Raw genomic sequence first — 23368 nt, 5'->3', positions numbered from 1 at the left:
TACTACCAATTAATGTCAAAGATCCGTGATGTTATATAATCGTAACATTGTGTGTATGGTAAATGTACTGCTTTTTAAAAAAATACCCAAACTTGACAGTGTTTTGTGATTAGTACTACAAATGTACTCTGAAAGAACATATACATTTTAAGGCTTTACTTATGAGGGCACCTCTGCTGAGCCTGGACTGCTGTTTGGTAGGGGTGGGCGATACTGGGAATGTTTGTGTTGATCAGATACAAAGTAAATAGTAACACTGATACTCGATTTTGTGAGTTAGCCTCTAATTAGTTGATTATGACGAAGATCATTCATAACAAAAACGTATTCTGTGTTTTTTACAACTAAATGAAAAACAAAAATAGCGGTGACATTCATTTTCAAGATATATTTAAACAATTTACATTTTCAAAAGATATATAATGACACTTTTGTAGAGCGCGGGGCGTGGTTTCATTTGCAATCTGAACGGAACGCCTACGCACACAAACCCACATTAGCAGAAAGTAGGTTATAAATGTGACCATGGAGCAAAATTTACGCCAAAACATATCAAATACATATTACATAGACCACAAGGAAGTGTGTTAAATGTAGATTCAAATATTCATAGGTGCCCCCAAGCAGAAACCGTTTAGGACTTGTAATTGTTTGGCGACCATGGGTTCTTATGGGTCACATGGTACTACGGACACAATCATGACTCGGCAAGTTTACAATATTATAGTCACGGCATCTCCATGGAATAATAGCATACTTAAATAGGAATTAAACTGCATGTGTGGTCCCTGAAAGAAAACACTGGATAATTGTTATTATTTATTATAACTCCAGCATCCATCACAAATTTGGAAATTTAGATCCACCTCACAAGAAGTAGGAAGTGTGACCTCATGGTGAATAACTGCAAATCAGAACATTCTTTCATTTAGACAGTTTGCTGATGACCCGAATGAGCGCACCGTTCTCATCCTTTAGCCTCTGGTTGTCTGCCTTGAGCTCTGTTAAGACCTAGAAAAGTGGAGAGAAGACATGATATCAGATGATCACAGATACATAGAGTTGAACATCACGCTACTTATGGAATGCAAAGCTCACGCAGCACCAAAAAAACCTCATTCACTAAGACCAAGCGACATGGACATGCTTGATGGTTCACGATCATGCAGTGAGGAGGAACTTGTGAGAAGTCAAAGAGAGCAACAAGAAAACATTAAACATTTCCTAAAAATCAAGATTATGCTCCACACAAGGAGCAACGACCAAAAATAACCTGCCTCTTTGTCTTTAAATTTGTTCTCCACTGAGACATACAATAACCGTACTTATTTAAGTCACTGGAACTGCTGTAAACCGTATTAACCCGAGTACAGACAAAATTATTGGTACCCAAAAACCAACCATGCTCACTGAAATTACTTAAAACTGACAAAAAAGATCTTTGATTGCAGATGTAAATATGAAGCATACATAGAAAAGAACATGAAGAAGACTAGCCCAGCAGGCGCAAGACATTAAAACAACGTTGAGAACTTGTTGAATTAAGTCCTGATGTTGAGCAACTCACACATTACGTTGAAACAACATGCTTTTTGACAACGCTAAATCAATGTTGGGTTCTGACGTTGATTTGACCATTGAAATTTGGTCATTTCCCAACCAACAACAGGGATCCAACTTTGGACATCAATGTTGTCTCAATTAACGGTCTGTTTTAAAGGACATGTATGTATAATCAATCAATCAATCAATCAATCAATCAATCAATCAATCAATCAATCAATCAATCAATCAATCAATCAATCAAACAATCAATCAATCAATCAATCAATCAATGTCTTGTGCCTGCCGGGAAGTTATGTTCTAAGGATGCTTTGTTGCATCTGACACAAGATGAGCGATGTTCCCTGAACTATCAAGACTATTAAACGATTCCTGAGCAGAATGTGTTGCTCGGGGGCAGAAAACTAGGTCTCAGTTGCAGGTCACAGATTCCCAAATGTACACTAACCAACAATACTAGAACAGCTGAGGGCGTAACATCAGACTATTCTGAAGTGGCCTGCTTTGAGTCCTGATTTGAATACAAAAAAACATCTGTGCAAAAAGTTGAAACAGGCAGCATGGAGAAGGCACTTATCAAACCTGGGAAAGTTCGAGCAGGAGTCTCATCGAGAGTTACAGGAAGCACTTGATTGCGGTAATTGGCTCAAAAGGTTGTGCAACAAAATATTACTTTCAGAGTACCATCCTTTTTGTCAAGGCCAGTTCCACTAGTTTTCATTTTAGTGTTTTTAAAGGTTCTTTCTAGTGAAGAAGGAGCTAAGCCGGAAGGCAAATCTCTCAATTTACCGGTCGATCTACGTCCCTATCCTCACCTATGGTCATGAGCTTTGGGTTGTGTCCGAATGGACCAGATCACGGGTACGAGCGGCCAAAATGAGTTTCCTACTTCGGCCGTAGGGGCTCTCCCTTAGAAATAGGGTGAGAAGCTCTGTCCTTCAGCAGCTGCTGCTCCTCCACATCGAGAGGAGCCAGATCAGGTGGTTCGGGCATCTGGTCAGAATGTCCCCGAACGCATCCCTGGGGAGGTGTTAAGGGCACGTCCGACTGGTAGGAAACCACGGGGAAAGAACCAGGACACGGTGAAGAGAATAACTGTGTCCCAATTCAGGGTCTGCATCCTTCGAAGGGCGAATTTGAAGGCCGCTTACGTCACAACGCTGCGCGAAGGCTGTCCCAATTAATTCAAATTCGAAGGCTCCCCCAAATGCAGCCGACGAATGCACCCTCCTTTTCCCTGTGTTCGGAGGATGCACCGCGACTATAATTCGTGGCCTCCCATATCCCAAGATGCTTTGCGCGCCTTTGTTCAACTCGGATCTTTGGGCAGCAGGAGTCATGACGTCTTGACGCAACCAGGAAATCTTCCGCAGGCTAGACTGTCCCATTTAACAACAGGTGACGCATCCTTCGGAGGTGCCGCCGAAGGTCCAGCCTTCTGAGGCTGCGTAGGCCAGGTCCTCCGAAGGATGCAAACCCTGAATAGGGACACAGCTCATGTCTCCCAGCTGGCCTGGGAACGCCTCGGGATTCCCCGGGAAAAGCTGGACGAAGTGGCCGAGGAGAGAGAAGTCTGGGCTTCTCCACTTAGGCTGCTGCCCCCACGACCTGACTTCAGATAAGCGGAAATAGATGTATGGATGGATGGATAGTTATTTCAAATTCTTATTCAAATTGTCTGATTTCTACTGAATTGGTATAATTTTTTAAATATATTTCTGTAACATCACTACTGACAGTTTCCCATTATGTCAGTGCATTTTCTAGGTTTTTTCTCTCCTTGCTGTTAGGGTACCAACAATTTTTACCATGTGTGTATAATATTTGTATGAGATAATGATAAGCCTTTTCCCTTGAAAAAAAAGTCAAAGAACAGGTCATTTTAAAACGTGCGATCCAGCACGTGTTGCCAAACAACTTCCAACTAAAGGAGTCAAAGCATGGCTGCCCCGCCCTAAACCCAGAACACGCGCTGTGCATAGGGCCTTGCGATCCGAGAATGAATAAACGACAGGGCGCTTTATCTGAAATTTTACTGCAAACATATTTCCGGCCGTGTCCTGCTCCGCCAATGATAAGAATAGAATGTCAGATTTGCCATTGTATTTTAATTTGCTTCTGTGGCACACACAACTTATGCTTGTTTTGCATGGCTGTAGGCACTGGGTTCAAATACCAGTTGGAATTGAGGTAGCAAGGTCAATAACTGTGTTTAAATGATCTTAAAATTTTTATTTTCGCACAAAAATTGTAATTATTGAACAATATATTTCCTATTAATTTGTTTCAGTACATTTTCCCCCGAGTGGGGCTCCATGGCAGGTCGGCTTTCTTAAAGGCCACCGCTCCTTGACACTTCACAGCTTTTTTGGGACCTCCCATGCATCAAATTAAAGTTTGATTTAAGAAAGTATACAAATATTTTCACATAAATAAGTGTGAAAGGGTTAAAGCTTTTCTTAAGAGAGACCCACGTGAGGAAGTTAGTGTAGTTATGATGCTAAATTAAGATAATGGTGATTAATAAGGCAGAGTCTTTATACAAATCTTGATTGAGCAAATTAAAAAAATATGGTATAATTTTATTACCATTTACCTATTAATTTATTGAGATTCTTTTTTGTTTTTCAAAAAAGCTTGCCATGTTTCCATCCGTTTCCTTACTTTATGACGCTTGGTGGCTCCACGTTAGCAATACAATGTGAAGTATTTTTACAGAATGGGTCCAACCAACATTGTTGGGATAGGCAGTAAAGGAAAGGCAGCTTTTAAAGGAGCCTGTGACTGCCTTTGCCTGCCTTTGTGACATCATTGGCCTCTGAAGGATGCAGCCTGTGAAATGGCACGCAATTCATCTCTCTTTTTCGAGAGAGATAAATAGCTTCCAGCCATAATGAGAACAAAAACATACAGGCATGAATCTGATTGTGCTCTTAGATGTATACACACACACTTGGCATTTGAGTCATGGTGTCTTAAATCATTAGAGTCAAATCTCTAGTTACTTATTTCCGCTCTCAGGTTGCCATAAAACAAATATCAATCAATCAATGTTTATTTATATAGCCCTAAATCACAAGTGCCTCAAAGGGCTGTACAAGCCACAACGAAATATAACTTTATAATGCGGTGCTTTGCCCTTATATGCGGACAGTTTTGTGTTTTGTCAGCTCTCAAAAAATAGAATGAATTAGAGTGGTAAAGGAGGAAAAGGAGTGCAGAAGAAGATGCTATAGTGCAGTGTTTTTCAACCTCTGTACCGTGAGATATTGTCTGGTGTGCCCTGGGAAATTATGCAACTTCACCTTATTGGTCCAAAAAATATTTTTTGCAAATCAATAATTATAATCTGCAAATAATGTGCCGTTGCTTAGTGTCTGTGCTGTGTAAAACTCGGCAGGGTAACCACGTAATACTTCATGTCAGTAGGTGGCAGCAGGTAGTTAATTGCTTTGTAAAATGAAAAAATAAAATGTGTCGGGTGAGACGAGGATGGTTTGTTGTGATCCCAATAAACAGACCACAGCGGGAGGCAGTGTACAGGTAAAAAGGTATGTAATGCTTAAACCAAAAATGAACAAAAGGAAAAGGCAATGGCTATGCAAAACGAAAGTAAAACTGAACTGGCTACAAAGTAAACAGAAACAGAATGCTGGACGACAGCAAAAACTTATGGCGTCCACAAAGTGCATCCGTACATGACATGACAATCAACAATGTCCACACAAAGAAGGATAGCAACAACGTAAATAGCCTTGCTTGCTAACACAAAGTGGGTGCGCGGAATAGTACTGAAAGGAAGACATGAAACTGCTACAGGAAAACACCAACAAAACAGGAAGGGCCACCAAAATAACAGCGCAAGACAAGAACTAAAGCACTACACACAGGAAAACACCAACAAACTCAAAATAAGGCACGACGACCTGGTGGAGTTTCATTTTTTAACGTTTTCTGCTGGTGGTGTGCCTCTGGACTTTTTATTGAAAAAAATGTGCTTTGCCTCAAAAAAGGTTGAAAAACACTGCTATAGTGGGCTTGGAGGACGGGTGCAGGGAGACGTGCACAACCTGCCTGAGAGGAGCACAGTGGAGGAAGAGCGGGTTATGGAGGCACCAGAAGGAGGGTTGTGCAGAGAAATGGGGCAGGAGGAGGAGGAGGAGGAGGCTTGAAAGGAGAACAGGTGAATTCAGAGGTCCTCTGTCTCCGGCACGGAAGCTGTCTCAGAGAGGCAGGACAGGGCACGCAGCAAGGCTCTGTTCTCGGCCAGGAGACGTTCGTTGATGCTCCGCAAGGTTTGCACCTGAGCCAGAGCGGGGAAAGTCTGCACAGAGGAGGAGAGAAGAATACAAGGAGGGGGAAGGACAGAGAAAGCATGCGAGGAAGAGGATGTGGGTGTTGTGAAGCACCCCGAGGACCTGAGAGACTCGCTGGCAAAACATGGGGAGGCTTCAGAAAGAAACGCATTAACAAGCAAAGCAATTTATGAAAAAAAGGAATTGCTTTCAAGCTTAAGATGATATTATTAAGATAAATAATGATGTCATCATTTTAGTTATATAAAGCTTTAGAGGTTATATGCCTAATTGTTTGTAATCATTAAACGGATGTTTTTTTCTTGGTTTGAATAGTTGAGGTCAACCTAATGTGTTCACTTGATGCTAATCCCGAGGGTACTCCTTTGAGAACACACACACACATACACACTCACACGGAAGACAAACAAGGAAGACATCTGGCTTTTTTTTTACAAGACTGAAACACAATTTCATATAAGCCATTTAAAGCGAGCCCATGTTTGGGATTTACCAGGTCATGCATGTAATGTTCTTTTTCTGAAGAAGTGCCCTTGGCAAGAGAAGGTAGTGTGACAAGAATTCTTGATGCTTTGTGTCATTATAATCATAATACTGTGCACTGTGCATTCAATTAAACTTCCTCATTTCAATACTGGGAGAGCCGTAATAGTGAGATTGTGACAAAGTGTGTGCTAATCATTGTTTTGATTGTGGCCACACGTGTAAACATGCCCTAGTGTTTGACAGAAGAATTATCACGTGGGGTGACAGGCATGTGTCACTATTCAACTCATGGCGACCACTCACCATTCCTACCCACACCCCTCAGGGTTGGTACCCACAACGGAACCGCAATGGAGGGTCCTGCTGAGGCAACCACGAGAACATCACACAAAGATCTACTCTAACCTCAATATCGGTCTGTCAGAGTTCTGTTATCTATGTGAAGCAAGTGAAGTTAGAGGTGTCCTAAATTCGTGTTTGACTAACCAATTCTATAAAAAGTGGGGAAAACCGGCAATGCCAGAAAATCTTATGAGAGATTACTGGACTGGAGAATGTTATAAAAATGTGAGTGTGTAACTGTACAAAGCTGACCAGGCCTGCACTCTTTGCAGCTCTTTGTGAAGTGGAACACACACTGTGCAGTACAAGAATGTCTCACAAAAGCCTATTGGACCAGGTTTGGTATTCAACTGGAACTAGGTCACCACGTTTATTCCTATCGGTGGGATAAGCGGAGCTGGGGAGCCGTGGTGTGGACTCCTCCTTAGCTTGACAGGAACTGAACCAGCAGAGCGCTGTGGCTAATAAGCTTTTAACTTTCTCTCCTTGACTGCCCCAAACCCACCAGTGTGGGTCATACTTGATCACTTTTAAAGAATATAATGTCATGGCTGTCTTGAGTTTACAATCATTTGTACAACTGTTATTTTTCTGTGGTAGAGTGATTGGAGCACATTTGACATCACATGGACAAAGATAAGACCTTCTGGAGGAAAGTTCTGCGGTCAGATGAAACAAAAAAATAGCTGTTTGGCCACAATACCCAGCAATATGTATGGAGGAGAAAAGGAGAGGCCTTTAATCCCAGGAACACAATTTCTACCGTCAAGCATGGTGGTGGTAGTATTATGCTCTGGGCCTGTTTTGCTGCCAATGGAACTGGTGCTTTACAGAGAGTAAATGGGACAATGAAAAAGGATGATTACCTCCAAATTCTTCAGGACAACCTAAAATCATCAGCCCGGAGGTTGGGTCTTGGGCGCAGTTGGGTGTTCCAACAGGACAATGACCCCAAACACACGTCGAAAGTGGTAAAGGAATGGCTAAATCAGGTTAGAATTAAGGTTTTAGAATGGCCTTCCAAAAGTCCTGACTTAAACGTGTGGACAATGCTGAAGAAGCAAGTCCATGTCAGAAAACCAACAAATGTAGCTGAACTGCACCAATTTTGTCAAGAGGAGTGGTCAAAAATTCAACCAGAAGCTTGTCAGAAGCTTGTGGATGGCTACCAAAAGCGCCTTATTGCAGAGAAACTTGCCAGAAGCTCGTGGATGGCTACCAAAAGCACCTTATTGCAGTGAAACTTGCCAAGGGACATGTAACCAAATATTAACATTGCTGTATGTATACTTTTGACCCAGCAGATTTGGTCACATTTTCAGTAGACCCACAATAAATTCATAAAATAACCAAACTTCATGAATGTTTTTTGTGACCAACAAGTATGTGCTCCAATCACTCTATCACAAAAAAACAAAAGTTGTAGAAATTATTGGAAACTCAAGACAGCCATGACATTATGTTCTTTACAAGTGTATGTAAACTTTTGATCGCGACTGTATATATATATATATATATATATATATATATATATATATATATATATATATATATATATATATATATATATATATATATATATATATATATATATCCATCCATCCATCCATCCATTTTCTACCGCTTATATATATATATATATATATATATATATATATATATATATATATATATATATATATATATATATATATATATATATATTTATATATGTATATATACACGTATATATAAATATATATTCATCCATCCATCCAACCATTTTCTACCGCATGTCCCTTTTGGGGTCGCGGAGGGTGCTGGAACCTCTCCCAGGAAGGCGGGGTACACCCTGGATAATATATATATATATATATATATATATATATATATATATATATATATATATATATATATATATATATATATATATATATATATATATATATATATATATATATATATATATCCAGGGTGTACCCCGCCTTCCTGGGAGAGGTTCCAGCACCCTCCGCGAAGGCGGGGTACACCCTGGATAATATATATATATATATATATATATATATATATATATATATATATATATATATATATATATATATATATATATATATATATATATATATATATATAAAGCTGAAGCAATCAAACAAACAATTTGCAAATACTGACCTTTATTTCGTCTTCCATGCCTGACACTCTCTTCTCGAGGGCCTGTTTCTCCTGTTATTAAAAACAATGTTTGATGGTCTTGTCATTTGAGGATAAGAAACAATCATGCAAGCAACAAGCATGTTGAAATAAAGATACACGACTATGGATAAAACGTACCTTTTTCTCAGCTTCAAGCTGAGTAGATTTCTCCGATATCCTGTCTTGCCTCTGCAAATGAGAACGATGTTTCATCGTGACGAAGCAATCGTCACATTTACAACGGAATGATAAAGTCATACCTGAGTTACTTTGTCCAACTGGGAACGAATGTTGACAAGTTCTTGTTTGCTGTCCTGCAGCCTAGACTTAAGGCGCTCATTCTCGTGTAGTGCTTCTGCGTACATCTAAAAAACAAACAAACATCATAACAATGTGCCTGTGTGTGGTTTCAACTCCCACAGTCCAACAAACATGAACAATTGAAGACACTGAAACAAGGCTATTCAACTAAATTGTTCTGGGGGCCACATTTCCAGAAAGCTGAGGACGGGTGGATAGACTGTACTATTTTGAAAATCAGAATCCTTTGTAGTGGACATTTTCTTGGTTAATATTTATTGTCAAGAGTTATTTGGAAAAAAAAACAACCTTTATGCAAAATTTAAGTGTCCACTGCAGTGGATTCTGGCCTAGAAGGTTCAAATGTCATTACAAGGATTACATAGGTCCAATATAGATGATCTTTGACTTTTTGCAGAAGGTCCTTAACTGTAGATTCTCAGAAAAATACAAAATTATAATAACAGTGAAAAGAGAAGTCCCGACCCCATGGTCCTTAGCTCTTTGGAAATGTGGCCCCCAAAACAATTTAGTTGAATAGCCTTGCTCCAGTGTCTTTAAGAATTTGCAACAAAAATATAAAAACATCTCCAAGTTTTAAAATGAACTCTGGGGCCATTCTATTATTATTATTACCTCCATATATTCATTGAATAGCTTTGCTTTAAAGTTTTCATTGTTTCAAGGTTTCTCTGACTTAGACAAACTTTATTGATCAACAAGGGAAATTGTTCCACACAGTAGCTCAGTTACAAAGGATGGAAAGGGTACGGCTGGAAAGGATCATGCAGGTATTAAGTAGACAAAAAATGTACCATAATAGCAATATAAAATATAACACATATGTAATATTTACATATTATATATACAGTATATAATATATACTGATATATTATTATATGATATTATTTTTGTATATAATATATACAATATATAACAAATCAGATGACAATATATAACAAACCACAGATGAGGCGCTAACTGTCCAAAGTCGGGACCCAGGGTGGACCACTCATCTGTGCATCAGTTGGGGACGTCCCCACTATGGACTGGACTCTCACACTATTGTGTTAGATCCACTATGGACTGGCCTCTCACAATATTATGCTTGATCCACTCGACGTCCATTGCACCAGTCACCCACATCTGCGGTCCCCCCAAGGTTTCTCATTGTCATCCCATTGGGTTGAGTTTTTTCTTGCCCAGATGTGGGATCTGAGCAGAGGATGTCGTTGTGGCTTGTGCAGCCCTTTGAGACACTCGTGATTTAGGGCTATATAAGTAATAGTTGATTAATTGATTGATTGAAATCCCAATTACCATGTACAATATTACAGTATATGTAACAGCTGCAGAAAAAAAAATGGCAGCATAAAATAGAGAGTAGATCCAGCAGAAAATATACATTATAAACAAAGAGAGGTAGCTAACATAGAGCGGTCAAGTAATAGACAGATATCATCTATTGCTGTATGGCGAGTGATTACACAGCTGGATGGAGTGCAGAAGGAAGGAGTTCTTGAATGTGTAAATGCTTTTTTTTTTGGTGCCCTTGTACCAGCTGAGAAACTATCCAGCTCACATGTGAATTTGAACCCCTGCAAAAAGTCACCTTCTTATAGTCTTTGCTCGTGGTGTCTTGCTCCTGCTTACTCAGAGAAGCCAGTCTGGTCTCTCTGCGGGTGTAGGAGCTGGTCCGCCCCAATTTGTCTGCCACATTATCTCCACTGGAGTCATATCTACATGCAGCACAGACCAGATTATTATTTGTAATATTTACTGATTGTCAGAGAGCAAAGACGTATATCGTAGGGATGTAACGATATTTTGGTTTCAAAATGCTCGCAATAATGTCGTGGAATGTGGCGTATCAAATGAGAAGTAGGAGTACTCCCACTAGTGTAGTTTTTTTCTGGCGCTATTGAGTGGGCCGATCTGATCAGTAAACTACATCTCCCATGGTCCCCTGCAGACCCTCCTGTGGAGTTTAAATCAGAAGTAGGGATGCATTTTGGTTTAACGGTGAACACAAAAACAATGGAGGTCTCTCATCGGTCCTATGAATGAGTATACAAGCAGGTATTTTCTGCAAAATAAAACTCTGACATATTTTAGATCCTACTGTTCCGATATCCCACATGTGGTAGTACTATGCCAGTACACATGACATGTATTCAATTATTTAAGATGTCAATAAACTTCTCAATAAATCAATCAATATGCCATGTTGTTCGTTGTGTGTTATTATCGTGCCGCTGTTTACATTCACTGCACTTTATAGAATTGCACATGGAGTTGCACTATGCCAATGTCGATTGATGACCCAATGCAATCTTGTTACCTTTTGTTACAATGACAACAAATGATTGAATCATAAATCTATTTCCTTCTGGCATAACTCTTCATGTGGTAGCGTGGATATGCAAAAAAAAAAGTTTGCAGTGCACACACTCTACAAGTAGTGTAAGTAGTGACTTGATGAACCATCACCCAGAAAATATCCTCGATGAGAAGCCAAGAAGCCAGCGAGGCCAAACATGTGAGGTATTTACATTATGCAAAGTTACATTGTCAGTTAACAACCTAATAACTTGCATTCTCAACACTAATATAAAAATGTCCACTGCACAGGACACTGCTTTTCAGGAAGTTGAAAGTTAAAACTGTCAGTATTTTTTTCATATTTGCATGTTACTTGAAACACTGGATGTTCCTGCACTTAAAAAATAACTGGATATGATAATAAATAGGTTCAAATCATTTCAGCATTATATTGGTGTACAATTACATTAAATGTGTTTACCCCTAACATTCCTGCCACTTCATTTTACACACTACGACATTTTTACCAAGTCATCTTTATGTTTTTGACAATACTGCAACAATGCTGTGCCGTGGCCATAATAGAGATTTTGACATCGTTACATCCCTAGTAAATACACAAAAAAACATTCATATTAGATACAATTGCATTTATGTATATCATATTGTCAATATGAATCTTTGAAAGAGATTTTAAAAAGTGTATTGTAACTATGTCAACTTTTACACTAATTAAAGGTTTAATGTTAAGCTTTTTTAAGAGGAGAAAAAAAAAAGATTTACCTTGACAGTCTGTCATGCTGAAAAACAAAAGTGAAACAATTGAATTGGGGTTCATTAAATGCACTGGAAACAATTTAGCGTGCTTGGTTCCAGATGTATCTGTGAGATTAAAGAACACATATTTTCCATTCTGAGACAAGCGGCCCCAGGTGAATTATCACAGCATGCACAGCATCCTGAATGGACATCAGCACTTTGCCGTTCAGGCAGGTCATACTTTGCCGGTGTAGCCGATTAATCCGTGCACTAAGACGACATCATCAGAAGTAATCAGATTGTTGTGCATATTATACCATTTTTGCTGGTGCAGCAAACATGGCTGCCAAACAGCCTGATGTGATCTCATTTGGAATTTATTTCCTTTTCACAAAGGAATTCAAGGCCTGTCATGCCTTCAGATGAGTTGTATGTTTTCAGTGACAGCAATGCTTTTAGAATCTACGTCTTCAAAAATCTGTCAGGGATATTGATGTTACGACTTTCCACTGCCCAACGAAGAAAATGTAGAACTTGCCACCAGTAGCTTGTAAACCTGACACATACGTGGATGTTTACGAGCATTTACTTGCCGAAGTGAAAGCCCTGCTGATCCTTGATCTTTTCTGCAATATCAGCTGTGGGCTTATGAACCCTCCACAAACACCTCTGTTGGCAATGAACGTCAAGGAACTGGCGCACTGGAGATGGCGTTAACCGCACACGCTTTGCAGGGGAGGAATTGACGTCTGAAGCAAAAGTGCTGACATTTATTCACATGCTCCGGGATATTGTACACGACGTCCAAGGAGGAATTCGTTAACACGTGTTTACACAACCGAGCCAGCGCTGCGTGTCCTTATGTGGTCATGTGTTTGAAGAGAGTGGACCAAACACAGACCTCCACATCTCCAGAGAGCCCCCGCACACTTTAAATCTTTCAATGTCAGACAGAAGAAAGCTATTGAGGAGATTTACAGCACAACCTCAGTAAAGGGTTTTTGGGGGTATATAATTGGACATTTAAATTTAGTGGCGTGGTACACCACACACACACACACACACACAGGGCAGCAGATTACAGAATGCTGTATTGTTCATTTATCCTCAAGACCACACTGTTCTCACTTCATTCGATTTTTTGCCAGAATGTGCCTTTTTTCTTCATAACAGAAGTATGAAAACAAGAGTAAGACTCACTCTGCTCCAACTACCTCCAACAGGCATGCTCAGTACAAATGTGTCTCATTGACAACCTCAAACAAGTCAAATAAGTGTCTCAAACTCAATTTAACTAGGGGATTCTGGGTAAGGCTGGACCGCACAAAGTACTCACTTCAGACCACATGACTAAATATGTAAACACTTCAGCTTGTTTGACGCAAGTTGCTCTTTGTGTTGTGCAATGTGTTTGTTGCGCTGTAATTTTTGTGTTGCACCGTTTGTGCAGTTCCTGACTAGTGCTAGGGGTCTTCAACGTTTTCCAACCTGGGCGAGGATCCCCTACTTAAGTATTGTGTAAACAATTGTGTTTTAAATTAAACTGGTCTCAAAGGTATGTTGTTATTGTGCAATACTAAGCTATTCTAATAAGTAAGTAAAGTGCTGCTAATCGCTAGCTGGTAACAAGCATGCTAATCTCCAGCTGGCAGCGAGCACTGCTAATCGCTAGCTTGCAAATGCTAAATTGGATTTTTTTCTTTAAAACCTGAAAGTGCAGTGAGTAGTGTGGCCATGTTACTGACATTTCTAAACTACACTGGATCAATTTTAATGTGCGTTTCAAGACATTTAAATTTGTGGGAAAACTTTAAAAAAATATATGTTAAAGACATATAGTCGAGGTTTCTGTGGTTTATCCGTTATACAGTACTCATCCCCTGAAGAGCAGGGAAACCTGCAAAACAGGCTTGTAGGGATGAAATAGCCTCTGTGTTTTTTTCCTGACCTAACATATATGTTAAAGAAATATATAATAAGAAAAAGTCTAATCAATCAAAAATGTCACGACCACCATGTAGTCCCTCTGCGGACCCCCGGTTAAATACCTTGCCATAATATATTTGACTATCAGCCCAGGGTGCAAGGGGTGCAATTGCACTAAAATACAAAATTAAGTACAGGGCCACAAAATAAACAAAGACTTACTTCCTGACACTTTAATAGTTGTGCTGGATAATGAGTTGACAGCCCGTGACTTTAGCTCTTTGGCTAGTCCTTCTTGAGTAGCTCTCAATCTGCAATAATTTGCAGACCCTGGTTCGAGCCTAGCTTGAGCAGAAGGGTCAGGATTTCGGGGATGGATTTTATCTGAATAGACCCAAATCTGAAATTTACTTTTGAGGGTGGGGGAACTTGCGGAAGTAACGTGCAGTACCTAAATCCAGCAGAGAGGCAGCAGCTGTATAATGTTCAGTTTCAGTTTCAGTTTATTTCGAACATGCATATGATACAATGTAATGCACCACATATTTCCAGTTGTTTCATTACAGCACGTCCGAAAAGGAGTAGGAAGAAGCAGAGCTTATTTAATCCTACCCCTTTTCCTACCATAGCAATTGTATCCAATTTCCTTGTTCTCTGTAACAGAACAGTGAACAAATAAATAATTAATAAATAATATACCATAGTAAGCAAACAAATATTAAATACATAAATACTCTTTGTCTCATTAAAAAAAAGGGGAAAAAAAGGGTTCAAGATGTTCATCATAATTCTTGTTCTGTGTAGTTTGTGAACACTTGTAGTTTGAACAGTCTCTTAAACTGAATCATATTGGTGCTTTGTTTGATTTCTTTGGTTAATCCATTCCATAATTTAATTCCACATACAGATATGCTAATGGTTTTAAGTGTTGTACGAGCATACAAATGTTTTAAATCAGATTTTCCTCTAAGGTTATATTTCTCCTCTTTTATTGAGAAGAATTGTTGTACATTATGGGTAGCAGGTTATAGTTTGCTTTGTACATCATTTTAGCTGTTTGCAAATGCACCAAATCGTTGAATTTAGCCCGCATACAGAAGAAATAACCTTTCAGGAGTTTGACTAAGGCACCTGCCTGAGACCTACGCATGAGAAGACCGTGAACATGAAAATATGATGTTTTTGACAACAACACGGGCCGTGATGAAACGGGGGATGATTCCTTTTTGGGAATCCTATTTGAAAATGTCACTCTGCTGGTTTATTACATTTTAGCTTACAGTCAGTAGAGGTATGTCCAAAGAATGATAGCTAATATTATGTGCATGCTTACATTGGAAGAATCCAAACAATTTTGGTTATTAATAATTTTGCTTTGTTAAAGCATATCAATTGTAAATGTAAATGTAGTGTTTTTGTCTGCTTTTAATGGGGTCAGAATTTGAAAGTTGGTATGTCTTACTTTTTATGCTAAAAAAATCCATCACTCATCTGGGCTATGTCCCAGTTCTTCTCCAATCCTAAATCCGCCCCTGACCACGGTTACACATGTAAATACTCCAAATAAACCAACAATATGACAACTTACGCAATCTTATCGGGAGCTGTGTCAAACATTCTAATGCTTCTAGCCTGAAGTGCATGTATCCTTATGAACGGGTTGTATTTGTTTGTTGGAGAATATGTCTGTTCGCTTTACACAAGCCTCCAAAACATCCCCCAGTTGTCCTCCTAATCCCCAACCCTGGAAGTGACTGACACTAGTCTCATAAAGTCTTCAACTCTTCACAGCTCTGTGGAGAATGATGTACGTGGTACCTCAATTTAAGAATGCCCCAAGTTAAGAGTATTTTGAGATTAAGGCTGTCTCTCAGCTAATTTAATATATTTTACTTGTATCCTCTTTGTATATAATTTAGTTTTGCATGTCTCATGACACATTATCTGTATGTAATATTGGCTGCATTTCAGATAGTTGTTGGTGTCCCATGTTGTTCCAGACCACAGCAAACGCCACCTAGCTTGCCAAATATTGTAATAAATCTATTAAAAGAAGACAGCCTGCCGTTTCCTTTAACTTGGACACACACATGTATACATTTGGCCATTAAAAGCCAGTAATTTCCAGGAGTTATCTCACCTTCTGAGTAGCCTCTGATTTACTAATAGTTTCTAATGTTGTAAAAATGTGTACAATAAATGTTACATTTCAACATTTCTGTCAACGAAGATTTGCTTCAGCCTGCGACACTTAGTAATTTTGATAGTAAGGTATTATAGCTAATATAGATACTTACGTCATGTGTTGCCTTCATTGTAAGATTTATATACGTTTTTTCATTTTTTGCGGCCCCAGACAGATTTGTTTTTTGTATTTTTTGGTCCATTATGGCTCTTTCAACATATTGGGTTGCCGACCCCTGGCCTATAGCTATAGTGCCTTTGTTTTCTTTAATCATTGGAAGGAAGTGTGAAGTATGAAGGACAGTTAGGGATGGGAATTGATAAAATGTTTCCGGTTCTGATTTCAATTTCGATTCTGCTTAACGATTCGGTTCTTTAACTGTTCTCTTATCGAGTCTTATTTGGGAAAAAAAGAGAACAAAAAGGTAGATTAGCATAAATTGTGTTTAGTTCAGAGCTAACATGACCTTACAAACCCTACAGTAAGGTCTTAGGAGGCACATAGCCTAGAAAAAACATTACTTGAAAATAAATGTAAGAAATACATATTTTGTAGAGTAAAAAAAAAAAAAATGTGTGGAAAATACTCAAGAATGTAACATTTATATGAACATTTTTAAACAATTCAAGAATATTTGGTCATCTCCCTAGAAAATATATCGGTGACACACTTGTTTAGATTTACAAGATGAAGGCATGTTATACATAACATGCAAAACAATATATTATAAGCCATCTTTTGATTTAATTTTGATGATTATGGCTTACAGTTTATGAAAACCTTGAATAGCTTTTATTCCCACATGTGACTTCTTCCCGGAAGTGAAAACCAGTGGTGGTCAACTAAGCTAAGATGGCTGTTGTACAGCAAGCAGTCCGCAAACTATCTGAGTAAAAAAGAGGCTTAAATCTTGCTGCAAAAAGCAGATACGAGCAAAAAAATCAAACGAGATCCCTATACTTTATCAAAAAAGATTTGTTGAGTGGTATCAAGTATTATATGTCGGTCGCATTCTCAAACATATTGAACGATTGTATTGCCATTCTACAGGACAAAACAGATGAAAACTTGTAAAAGCATGGAGGTCAACAACTTCTTTGTGTGTGGCTGGGTCAAAGATATTGGTATCAAGACTCTCCCTGATAAATATGCATAATTTTTGCTGGGGTAAGGTTGCATTTCATGCGTCTACAGCCACGTTTGCGGCTGTTGCACACGCCATTTACAAGCTGTGCTTTTCCTGTCTTTATAAAAATGTAACTATAGATGTCTACATTGTGTATAAGCTGAACTCTTCATTCATGATTATTGCCTCTGTTAAAAGCATAACACTTTTCGGTTTTGCTCACATTTGCTTTCTTTTCTTTGGACCCGCTGAGTTGGTGTTTTTCGGAACACCCGTGGCAAACATGTGTTTAAGAACTACAAATAATATCAAAATAATAATTAAATGGAAAATAATAAACGTTAAAAGTATATCAAAAAAACCTTTAACGAAGTGATCACCGCAAACTCATGCATTCTTCGACTCCGCTCCTTTGGACTGGAGTGTGAGCTGCATGCTTTTCTTGTCGTCCTTTTCACAAATCTTGCACTTTTTCACCATTTTTGATTTCCTCTTGAGGAACTCTGAACAAACGTTTATCTTTTCCGCGATTTAAACAGTTTGTACAGAAGAAAACGACACAGGCGTAGGGCATTTTTTCTTCGAGAAAGGCTAAACAGCGCCAAGTACTCATTGAGAACAGAGCTAGCTTGACCACCACCAGTATTCATTGGGCGGGACGTGAGCCGGACGTGACGTCAAAAACATCACAACAAGCCTGCTCAGTGGCCTTGTGGTTAGAGTGTCCGCCCTGAGATCGGTAGGTCGTGAGTTAAAACCCCGGCCGAGTCGTACCAAAGACTTTAAAAATGGGACCCATTACCTCCCTCATGGAACTGGGGGTTAAATCACCAAAATTATTCCCGAGCACGGCCACCGCTGCTGCTCACTGCTCCCCTCACCTCCCAGGGGGTGGAACAAGGTAATGGGTTAAATGCAGAGGCTAATTTCACCACACCTAGTGTGTGTGTGACTATCAGTGGTACTTTAACTTTAACAATTGAAAATCTTAGAAGATGTGGGGTCTTTAAAAACTGTAAGCCAATGATCATCAACATTATCACAAATACAGCCTGACACATCTCACTTTGCATGCAATGAGGTAATATCACATATTAGTTTCACATTTGAAGTTAAACTGCTGACATGAATGAACTTTTACACGATATTCTAATTTTATGAGTTTCACCTGAATGATGGAAACGACTGAGTGAAAATGTGGTTGCAGGAAAACATGCAACTTTTCTCCGACTACAATTGAACATTCGCTTCTTGAAAATCAGGAGCACTGTGGCAAAGGGGTGCAAGCTTTAAATCGCAAACTTAGTCACTGCTCGTAAAATTTCCCCGTCGCGATGAAAGGGGACGCTATAGCGCTGGGCGGCAGACATGAATATGGAGCTAGTACTTTCTGCCTGCCTGGGAGCCAATGATAATCTGTCTCTCGTCTTGCTCATCTGAATGAGAAGGCATTCATTTCAATTTAGCAGATAATAGCACTAACCTAATGAAAACCTCAAATAAAGCCAGAAATCTTGGGGTTATTTTAGATTCTGATTTACATTTCGACAGTCACATCAAATCAGTAACAAAATCGGCCTACTATCACCTCAAAAATGTAAAAAGACTTAGAGGGCTCATGTCAGCTCAAGACTTAGAAAAACTTGTACATGCCTTTATTACCAGTAGGCTAGACTATTGTAATGGTCTCCTTGCAGGTCTTCCCAAAAAAACTGTCAGGCAGCTACAGCTTGTTCAGAACGCTGCTGCTAGAGTTCTAACAAAGACCAAAAAATGTGAGCACATTACACCAATTCTTAAATCCTTACATTGGCTCCCTGTACATCAGAGAATAGATTTCAAAATCCTCCTGCTCACATATAAATCACTACATGGTCTAGGGCCCAAGTATATCACTGATATGCTCCCACTATATACGCCCTCTAGATCACTAAGATCTTCTGAGACCAATCTGTTAGCGGTTCCAAGAGTAAACTCAAATCAAGGGAGATCATCATTCAGTCACTATGCAACACATAGCTGGAATAAACTTCCTGAAGATGTCAGACTCTCCCCAACTCTGACTACTTTTAAAACTAGACTGAAGACTTTTATGTTCACCTTAGCTTTCAGCTAAATCTTTTAATCTTTTAACTTTTAACGTCTGCACTGTTTTTATTTTTATTGTCTGCATTTTAATTTTGCTTTTATTTTCTTTCATTTCACTTTGTTGTCTGTGAAGCACTTTGAGTCTGCCTTGTGTATGAAAAGCGCTATACAAATAAAGTTGCCTTGCCTTGCCTTGCCTTGCCTAATAGGCAGTGTTAGTTAGTACCTGTTGTATTAACGGCAGATGACATGCTAGGATGAGATAGGAGTGGTTAAAACCGCAACTTTCATTTGAAGTTGTTGCATGCTGTGTGTTCAAATATTTCAGCATATTGCTCGTATGTTGCTACTCCTGAAGAAGTAGCAACCTTACAGTCATTACAAGTAGCACTGTTGTAATCTTTTTTTGTAAAATCTAGTCAACTTTAGCATCATTTTGCGTGATGACATCATCCCCAACCAGTGGCATCGATAAGGGAATCGCTTGAAAAATTGGCAAGAGATTCCAAGGAATCTATACACTCAGAACCGGTTGGTTTTCGATTCCCATCCCTAAAGACCGTGCTGAAAAGAAGAAGTGGATAATATTCATTGAATTAAATGAATAAATCACCAAAACATGACGGAGCATGTAGAGGACTTGGTGAGACAATTTGAGTGCATCACTGCTACTCAGCACTATGCTGAAGCAGAATAAGTCTAACATCAGCCGAAAATGTAAAAATAATATTTATCCACGAAAATATGGAAAAGCTGCTGATGGTGTGTTTGACAGGGAAGCATCTGGAAGGAAATACCAATGTCCACTCTCCAAGGTAAAGACTGTACATTATTATTACATCACTTCATAAAACTACTGTAGTTGTTAGTAGTACGTTATATCGTATTGTTTTTGTACAGTATTTGTTTTCTAAAAGTGTGTTTTTCCATTTTAAAAGGCATTTTACTTGTTGAAATTGTGCTGTTTTGGGACTATAAAGCAACAAATACATTGATTTCAATTAATTTCAACGTTGATTTGAAATTTGAGTATTTGATTTGAGTATTTTTTGGTTACAAGCTGCGTCACAGAACTAATCAAGAACATATATTGAGGTACTACTGCATTTCTAATGATTTGAATAAGTTCATACTTCTTCCTGATTTTACTCAGGCAGACCAAAGTCTCATAACAACATTGAGGCTAAAATAATGCACCAATCAATGCTTCACATTCTCTCTCATTTGCAACTGACAGTGGACATCCATCATGGAAAAGGAATGCGTATGTTTTCGCTCACTTTTTTGGGGGGGGGAAAGATGAATTAATAACTGTGTCTGCAACAAAAACAAAAGGTAACGACTTTGCTGCAGCAAACAAACTCTGTGATGGATAATTCCTCTGTGTCTTTAACAGTCGTGCAGATGCTCGGACATAAACACAGAAGCCCACTGAGAATAGCCCACTTAAAGTGGGGAAAATAACAGGAAACAACAAAGGGGAAAGTTGTCTTTTTTCACAAAGTGCTGAGATTGCAGTTTAGTGTGTCATGTTTAACTATGAAGCAACGTAAAAACAATTACAAAAATCAGAACATTAATGTGTTCTGACAGGATCGTAACAAAAATAAATAAATATCGCACCGAAGACACAAATATTATGCAGATAATGTTGTATTTCAGGGATTAAAAAGCCCTTAAATCCCCTGTCAAGTGTATTAATGCTCCAGTAACACCTTCCGGATGAACAACCTTCACCAAGGAGATGGACATTGATTTGACAGAGAAGAACATCAACACAGAGATTTGTTTTCACAATGTTCATGACCAAAAGACATTAAAGAAGTACTTCTCAGGAAGAAACGCTCTTACTCGGAAGCTTTTGTCAGTAGGGGATGGAGAGGATGGCGGTGAGTCGGTGAGTGACCTCCTGGTATGAGTCAGGTCTTTGGTACGTGTGAAGTAGGATGACATCTCCCTCCTAAAGCTTCTCTTGCTTCCAGAACACCAGATGCAAAGATTCCCTCAGGCGCCACGGCCCATGATGGCGCTCCGGGGAATCCTCAGGGAAAACAGGTGTGAGCCTACTTTGGAAAGACTTTGTGCTCCTCGTTTTCTTCCAAACTTCAACACTGAAGCCAGCAGTTAGATAAAGACCGAAACGGCACAATGGCTCATTTTCTTTAGCCTGTCAACATAGATTCCACTCACATGGAGAAAACAAAAAAAAGATAACAGCCAAAAGTTTCTTCCTGTGCTGCCTTCTTCCTGCGATTCCCCCAAAGTTATACTCTCTCTTCATCTGCCTTCCTCTCTCTCTCCTCCTCCTCCTTTCATGGCTCGCTCGCCCTCCCAACCCTCCTCTCCGCTTCGCTTGTCCACCAAGCGTTCTGTGGCATCCTGCCAGTGGCTCTGCACAGGGACGCGCCACTGAGGCCTAACATTGTCCATTTAAGCACGGGCCTGCGCGGAGGAGGCGGAGCAACAAGCAAGAGGCATGAGAGTTTCTTCCAGGAAGGTTAAGAAGGTCACCTGAGGCGATGTCCACAGCCGATATACTGAGTTACTCTAGTCTTACCTGCCAGGTGACGGAGAGGAAGTATGCAGTTGCTCATCATTTTTACAATGCATCCAATTATATAAATAAAAATCAAGTATAAAGCTTCTTCATTGATTGGACAGCATAGTGACTGCAGAGTGCACAGAGGCACTCTTAGCGTCCAAATGATTGAAAATTCACTAACAAGAACTTGTAAATGGATTATACTTGTAAAGCACTTTTCTACCTTCAAGATACTCAAAGCGCTTTGACACTATTTCCACATTCACCCATTCACACACTGATGGCGGGAGCTGCCATGCAAGGCCCTAGCCACGACTAATCAGGAGCAAGGTTGAAGTGTCTTGCTCAAGGACACAACGGACGTGACGAGGTTGGTAGAAGGCAGTGACGTGCAGTCACTAGAGGCAGGGGAGGCACGGCCTCACCTGCCATCATGGAAAGAAAAAAAATGTAAAAAGAAAAAAAAAAAAATTAAATTGTTAAATGTATCCAGTGATTACACTAAAGTTATTTTCCATTTAACTTCACCGGTTTTAGATTATTTTTATTTCTATTTTCACATTTGCAGTTCAAATACTGAGAAGAGACGGTGATCAGCAGCCAGTTGAGGCACGTCACTCAGTTGTGCCTCAACATGGATTGTGCACAATGACTCGGCTAACTGCTGGCCTGCTGTGCAGTGAGATCGTATTGCTATATGAATTATATTATACATTTCCATAGTTTAGTTAGCTGAGGTATATAATGTACAGTGTATTTTGTCAACAACTGTATGTGTGTAAATTATTTCTTGTGCTGAGCGATCATAAAACTGCTGCGAAGACGCACTGTGAGAGGCTCGCCTCATAACTCCGCCTCCTTGTGCCAAGCACCCCCGTCGCAGAGTGCACCGCCCGACGGGAGCGCCACACCAACCAAAGCCCACACCCAAACCCTCCACGTGCAAGACCGAATCCACCCAAAAAGTCACTTAACAAGAAGCCAAAAAGTGCAAAAACAACAATGCTCGCGCCGAAGGAGCTGCGAACGACCGCAGGGACACAACATTAGGTACACCTGCAGACTGCAGCACGGATTTCATATTTCATTCATTTACAACTCCTCCAACACAAACACCACTGTTCCCGCACTTATAAGTAAAGGGAAGACCATAATAACGTTTTTTTTTATTAAATGTGCTTTTTTGTGTGCTACAGTTTGAATGTGTAAAGTTAAAGTTAAGTTAAAGTACCAATGATTGT

The 23368-nt window shown here is 39.5% G+C and overlaps 1 protein-coding gene across 4 annotated transcripts; it reads right to left on the bottom strand.

Moving 5' to 3' along the window:
- Nucleotides 1-8: 8 nt before the first annotated feature.
- On the bottom strand, nucleotides 9-21921 carry LOC133653689 (protein phosphatase 1 regulatory subunit 12B-like). 4 transcript variants are annotated; one of them, XR_009826762.1, is made up of 8 exons: nucleotides 21437-21921; nucleotides 12285-12301; nucleotides 10792-10918; nucleotides 9140-9244; nucleotides 9018-9068; nucleotides 8859-8909; nucleotides 5638-5887; nucleotides 9-1011 (listed from the first exon to the last, which is right to left on the bottom strand). XR_009826762.1 is itself a non-coding variant. In XM_062053249.1 (8 exons), exons 1-7 carry the CDS (start codon nucleotides 21536-21538, stop codon nucleotides 6687-6689), a joined length of 495 nt encoding a protein of 164 aa, XP_061909233.1. In that variant the 5' UTR covers nucleotides 21539-21920; the 3' UTR covers nucleotides 9-1011; nucleotides 6669-6686. The 4 variants fall into 4 exon arrangements, 3 of the variants coding, with proteins under 3 accessions (XP_061909233.1, XP_061909234.1, XP_061909232.1); XM_062053249.1 differs by lacking the exon at nucleotides 5638-5887 and adding an exon at nucleotides 6669-6728 and having other exon boundaries at nucleotides 21437-21920; XM_062053250.1 differs by lacking the exon at nucleotides 5638-5887 and adding an exon at nucleotides 6669-6725 and having other exon boundaries at nucleotides 21437-21920.
- Between the last annotated feature and the right edge of the window lie 1447 nt (nucleotides 21922-23368).

Source organism: Entelurus aequoreus, linkage group LG07 (genome assembly GCF_033978785.1).
Source record: "Entelurus aequoreus isolate RoL-2023_Sb linkage group LG07, RoL_Eaeq_v1.1, whole genome shotgun sequence".
NCBI classification, from domain to species: Eukaryota; Metazoa; Chordata; class Actinopteri; order Syngnathiformes; family Syngnathidae; genus Entelurus; species Entelurus aequoreus.
The sequence above is the reverse complement of the archived record's forward strand: the minus strand, read 5'-3'. Positions and strand labels throughout refer to the sequence as shown.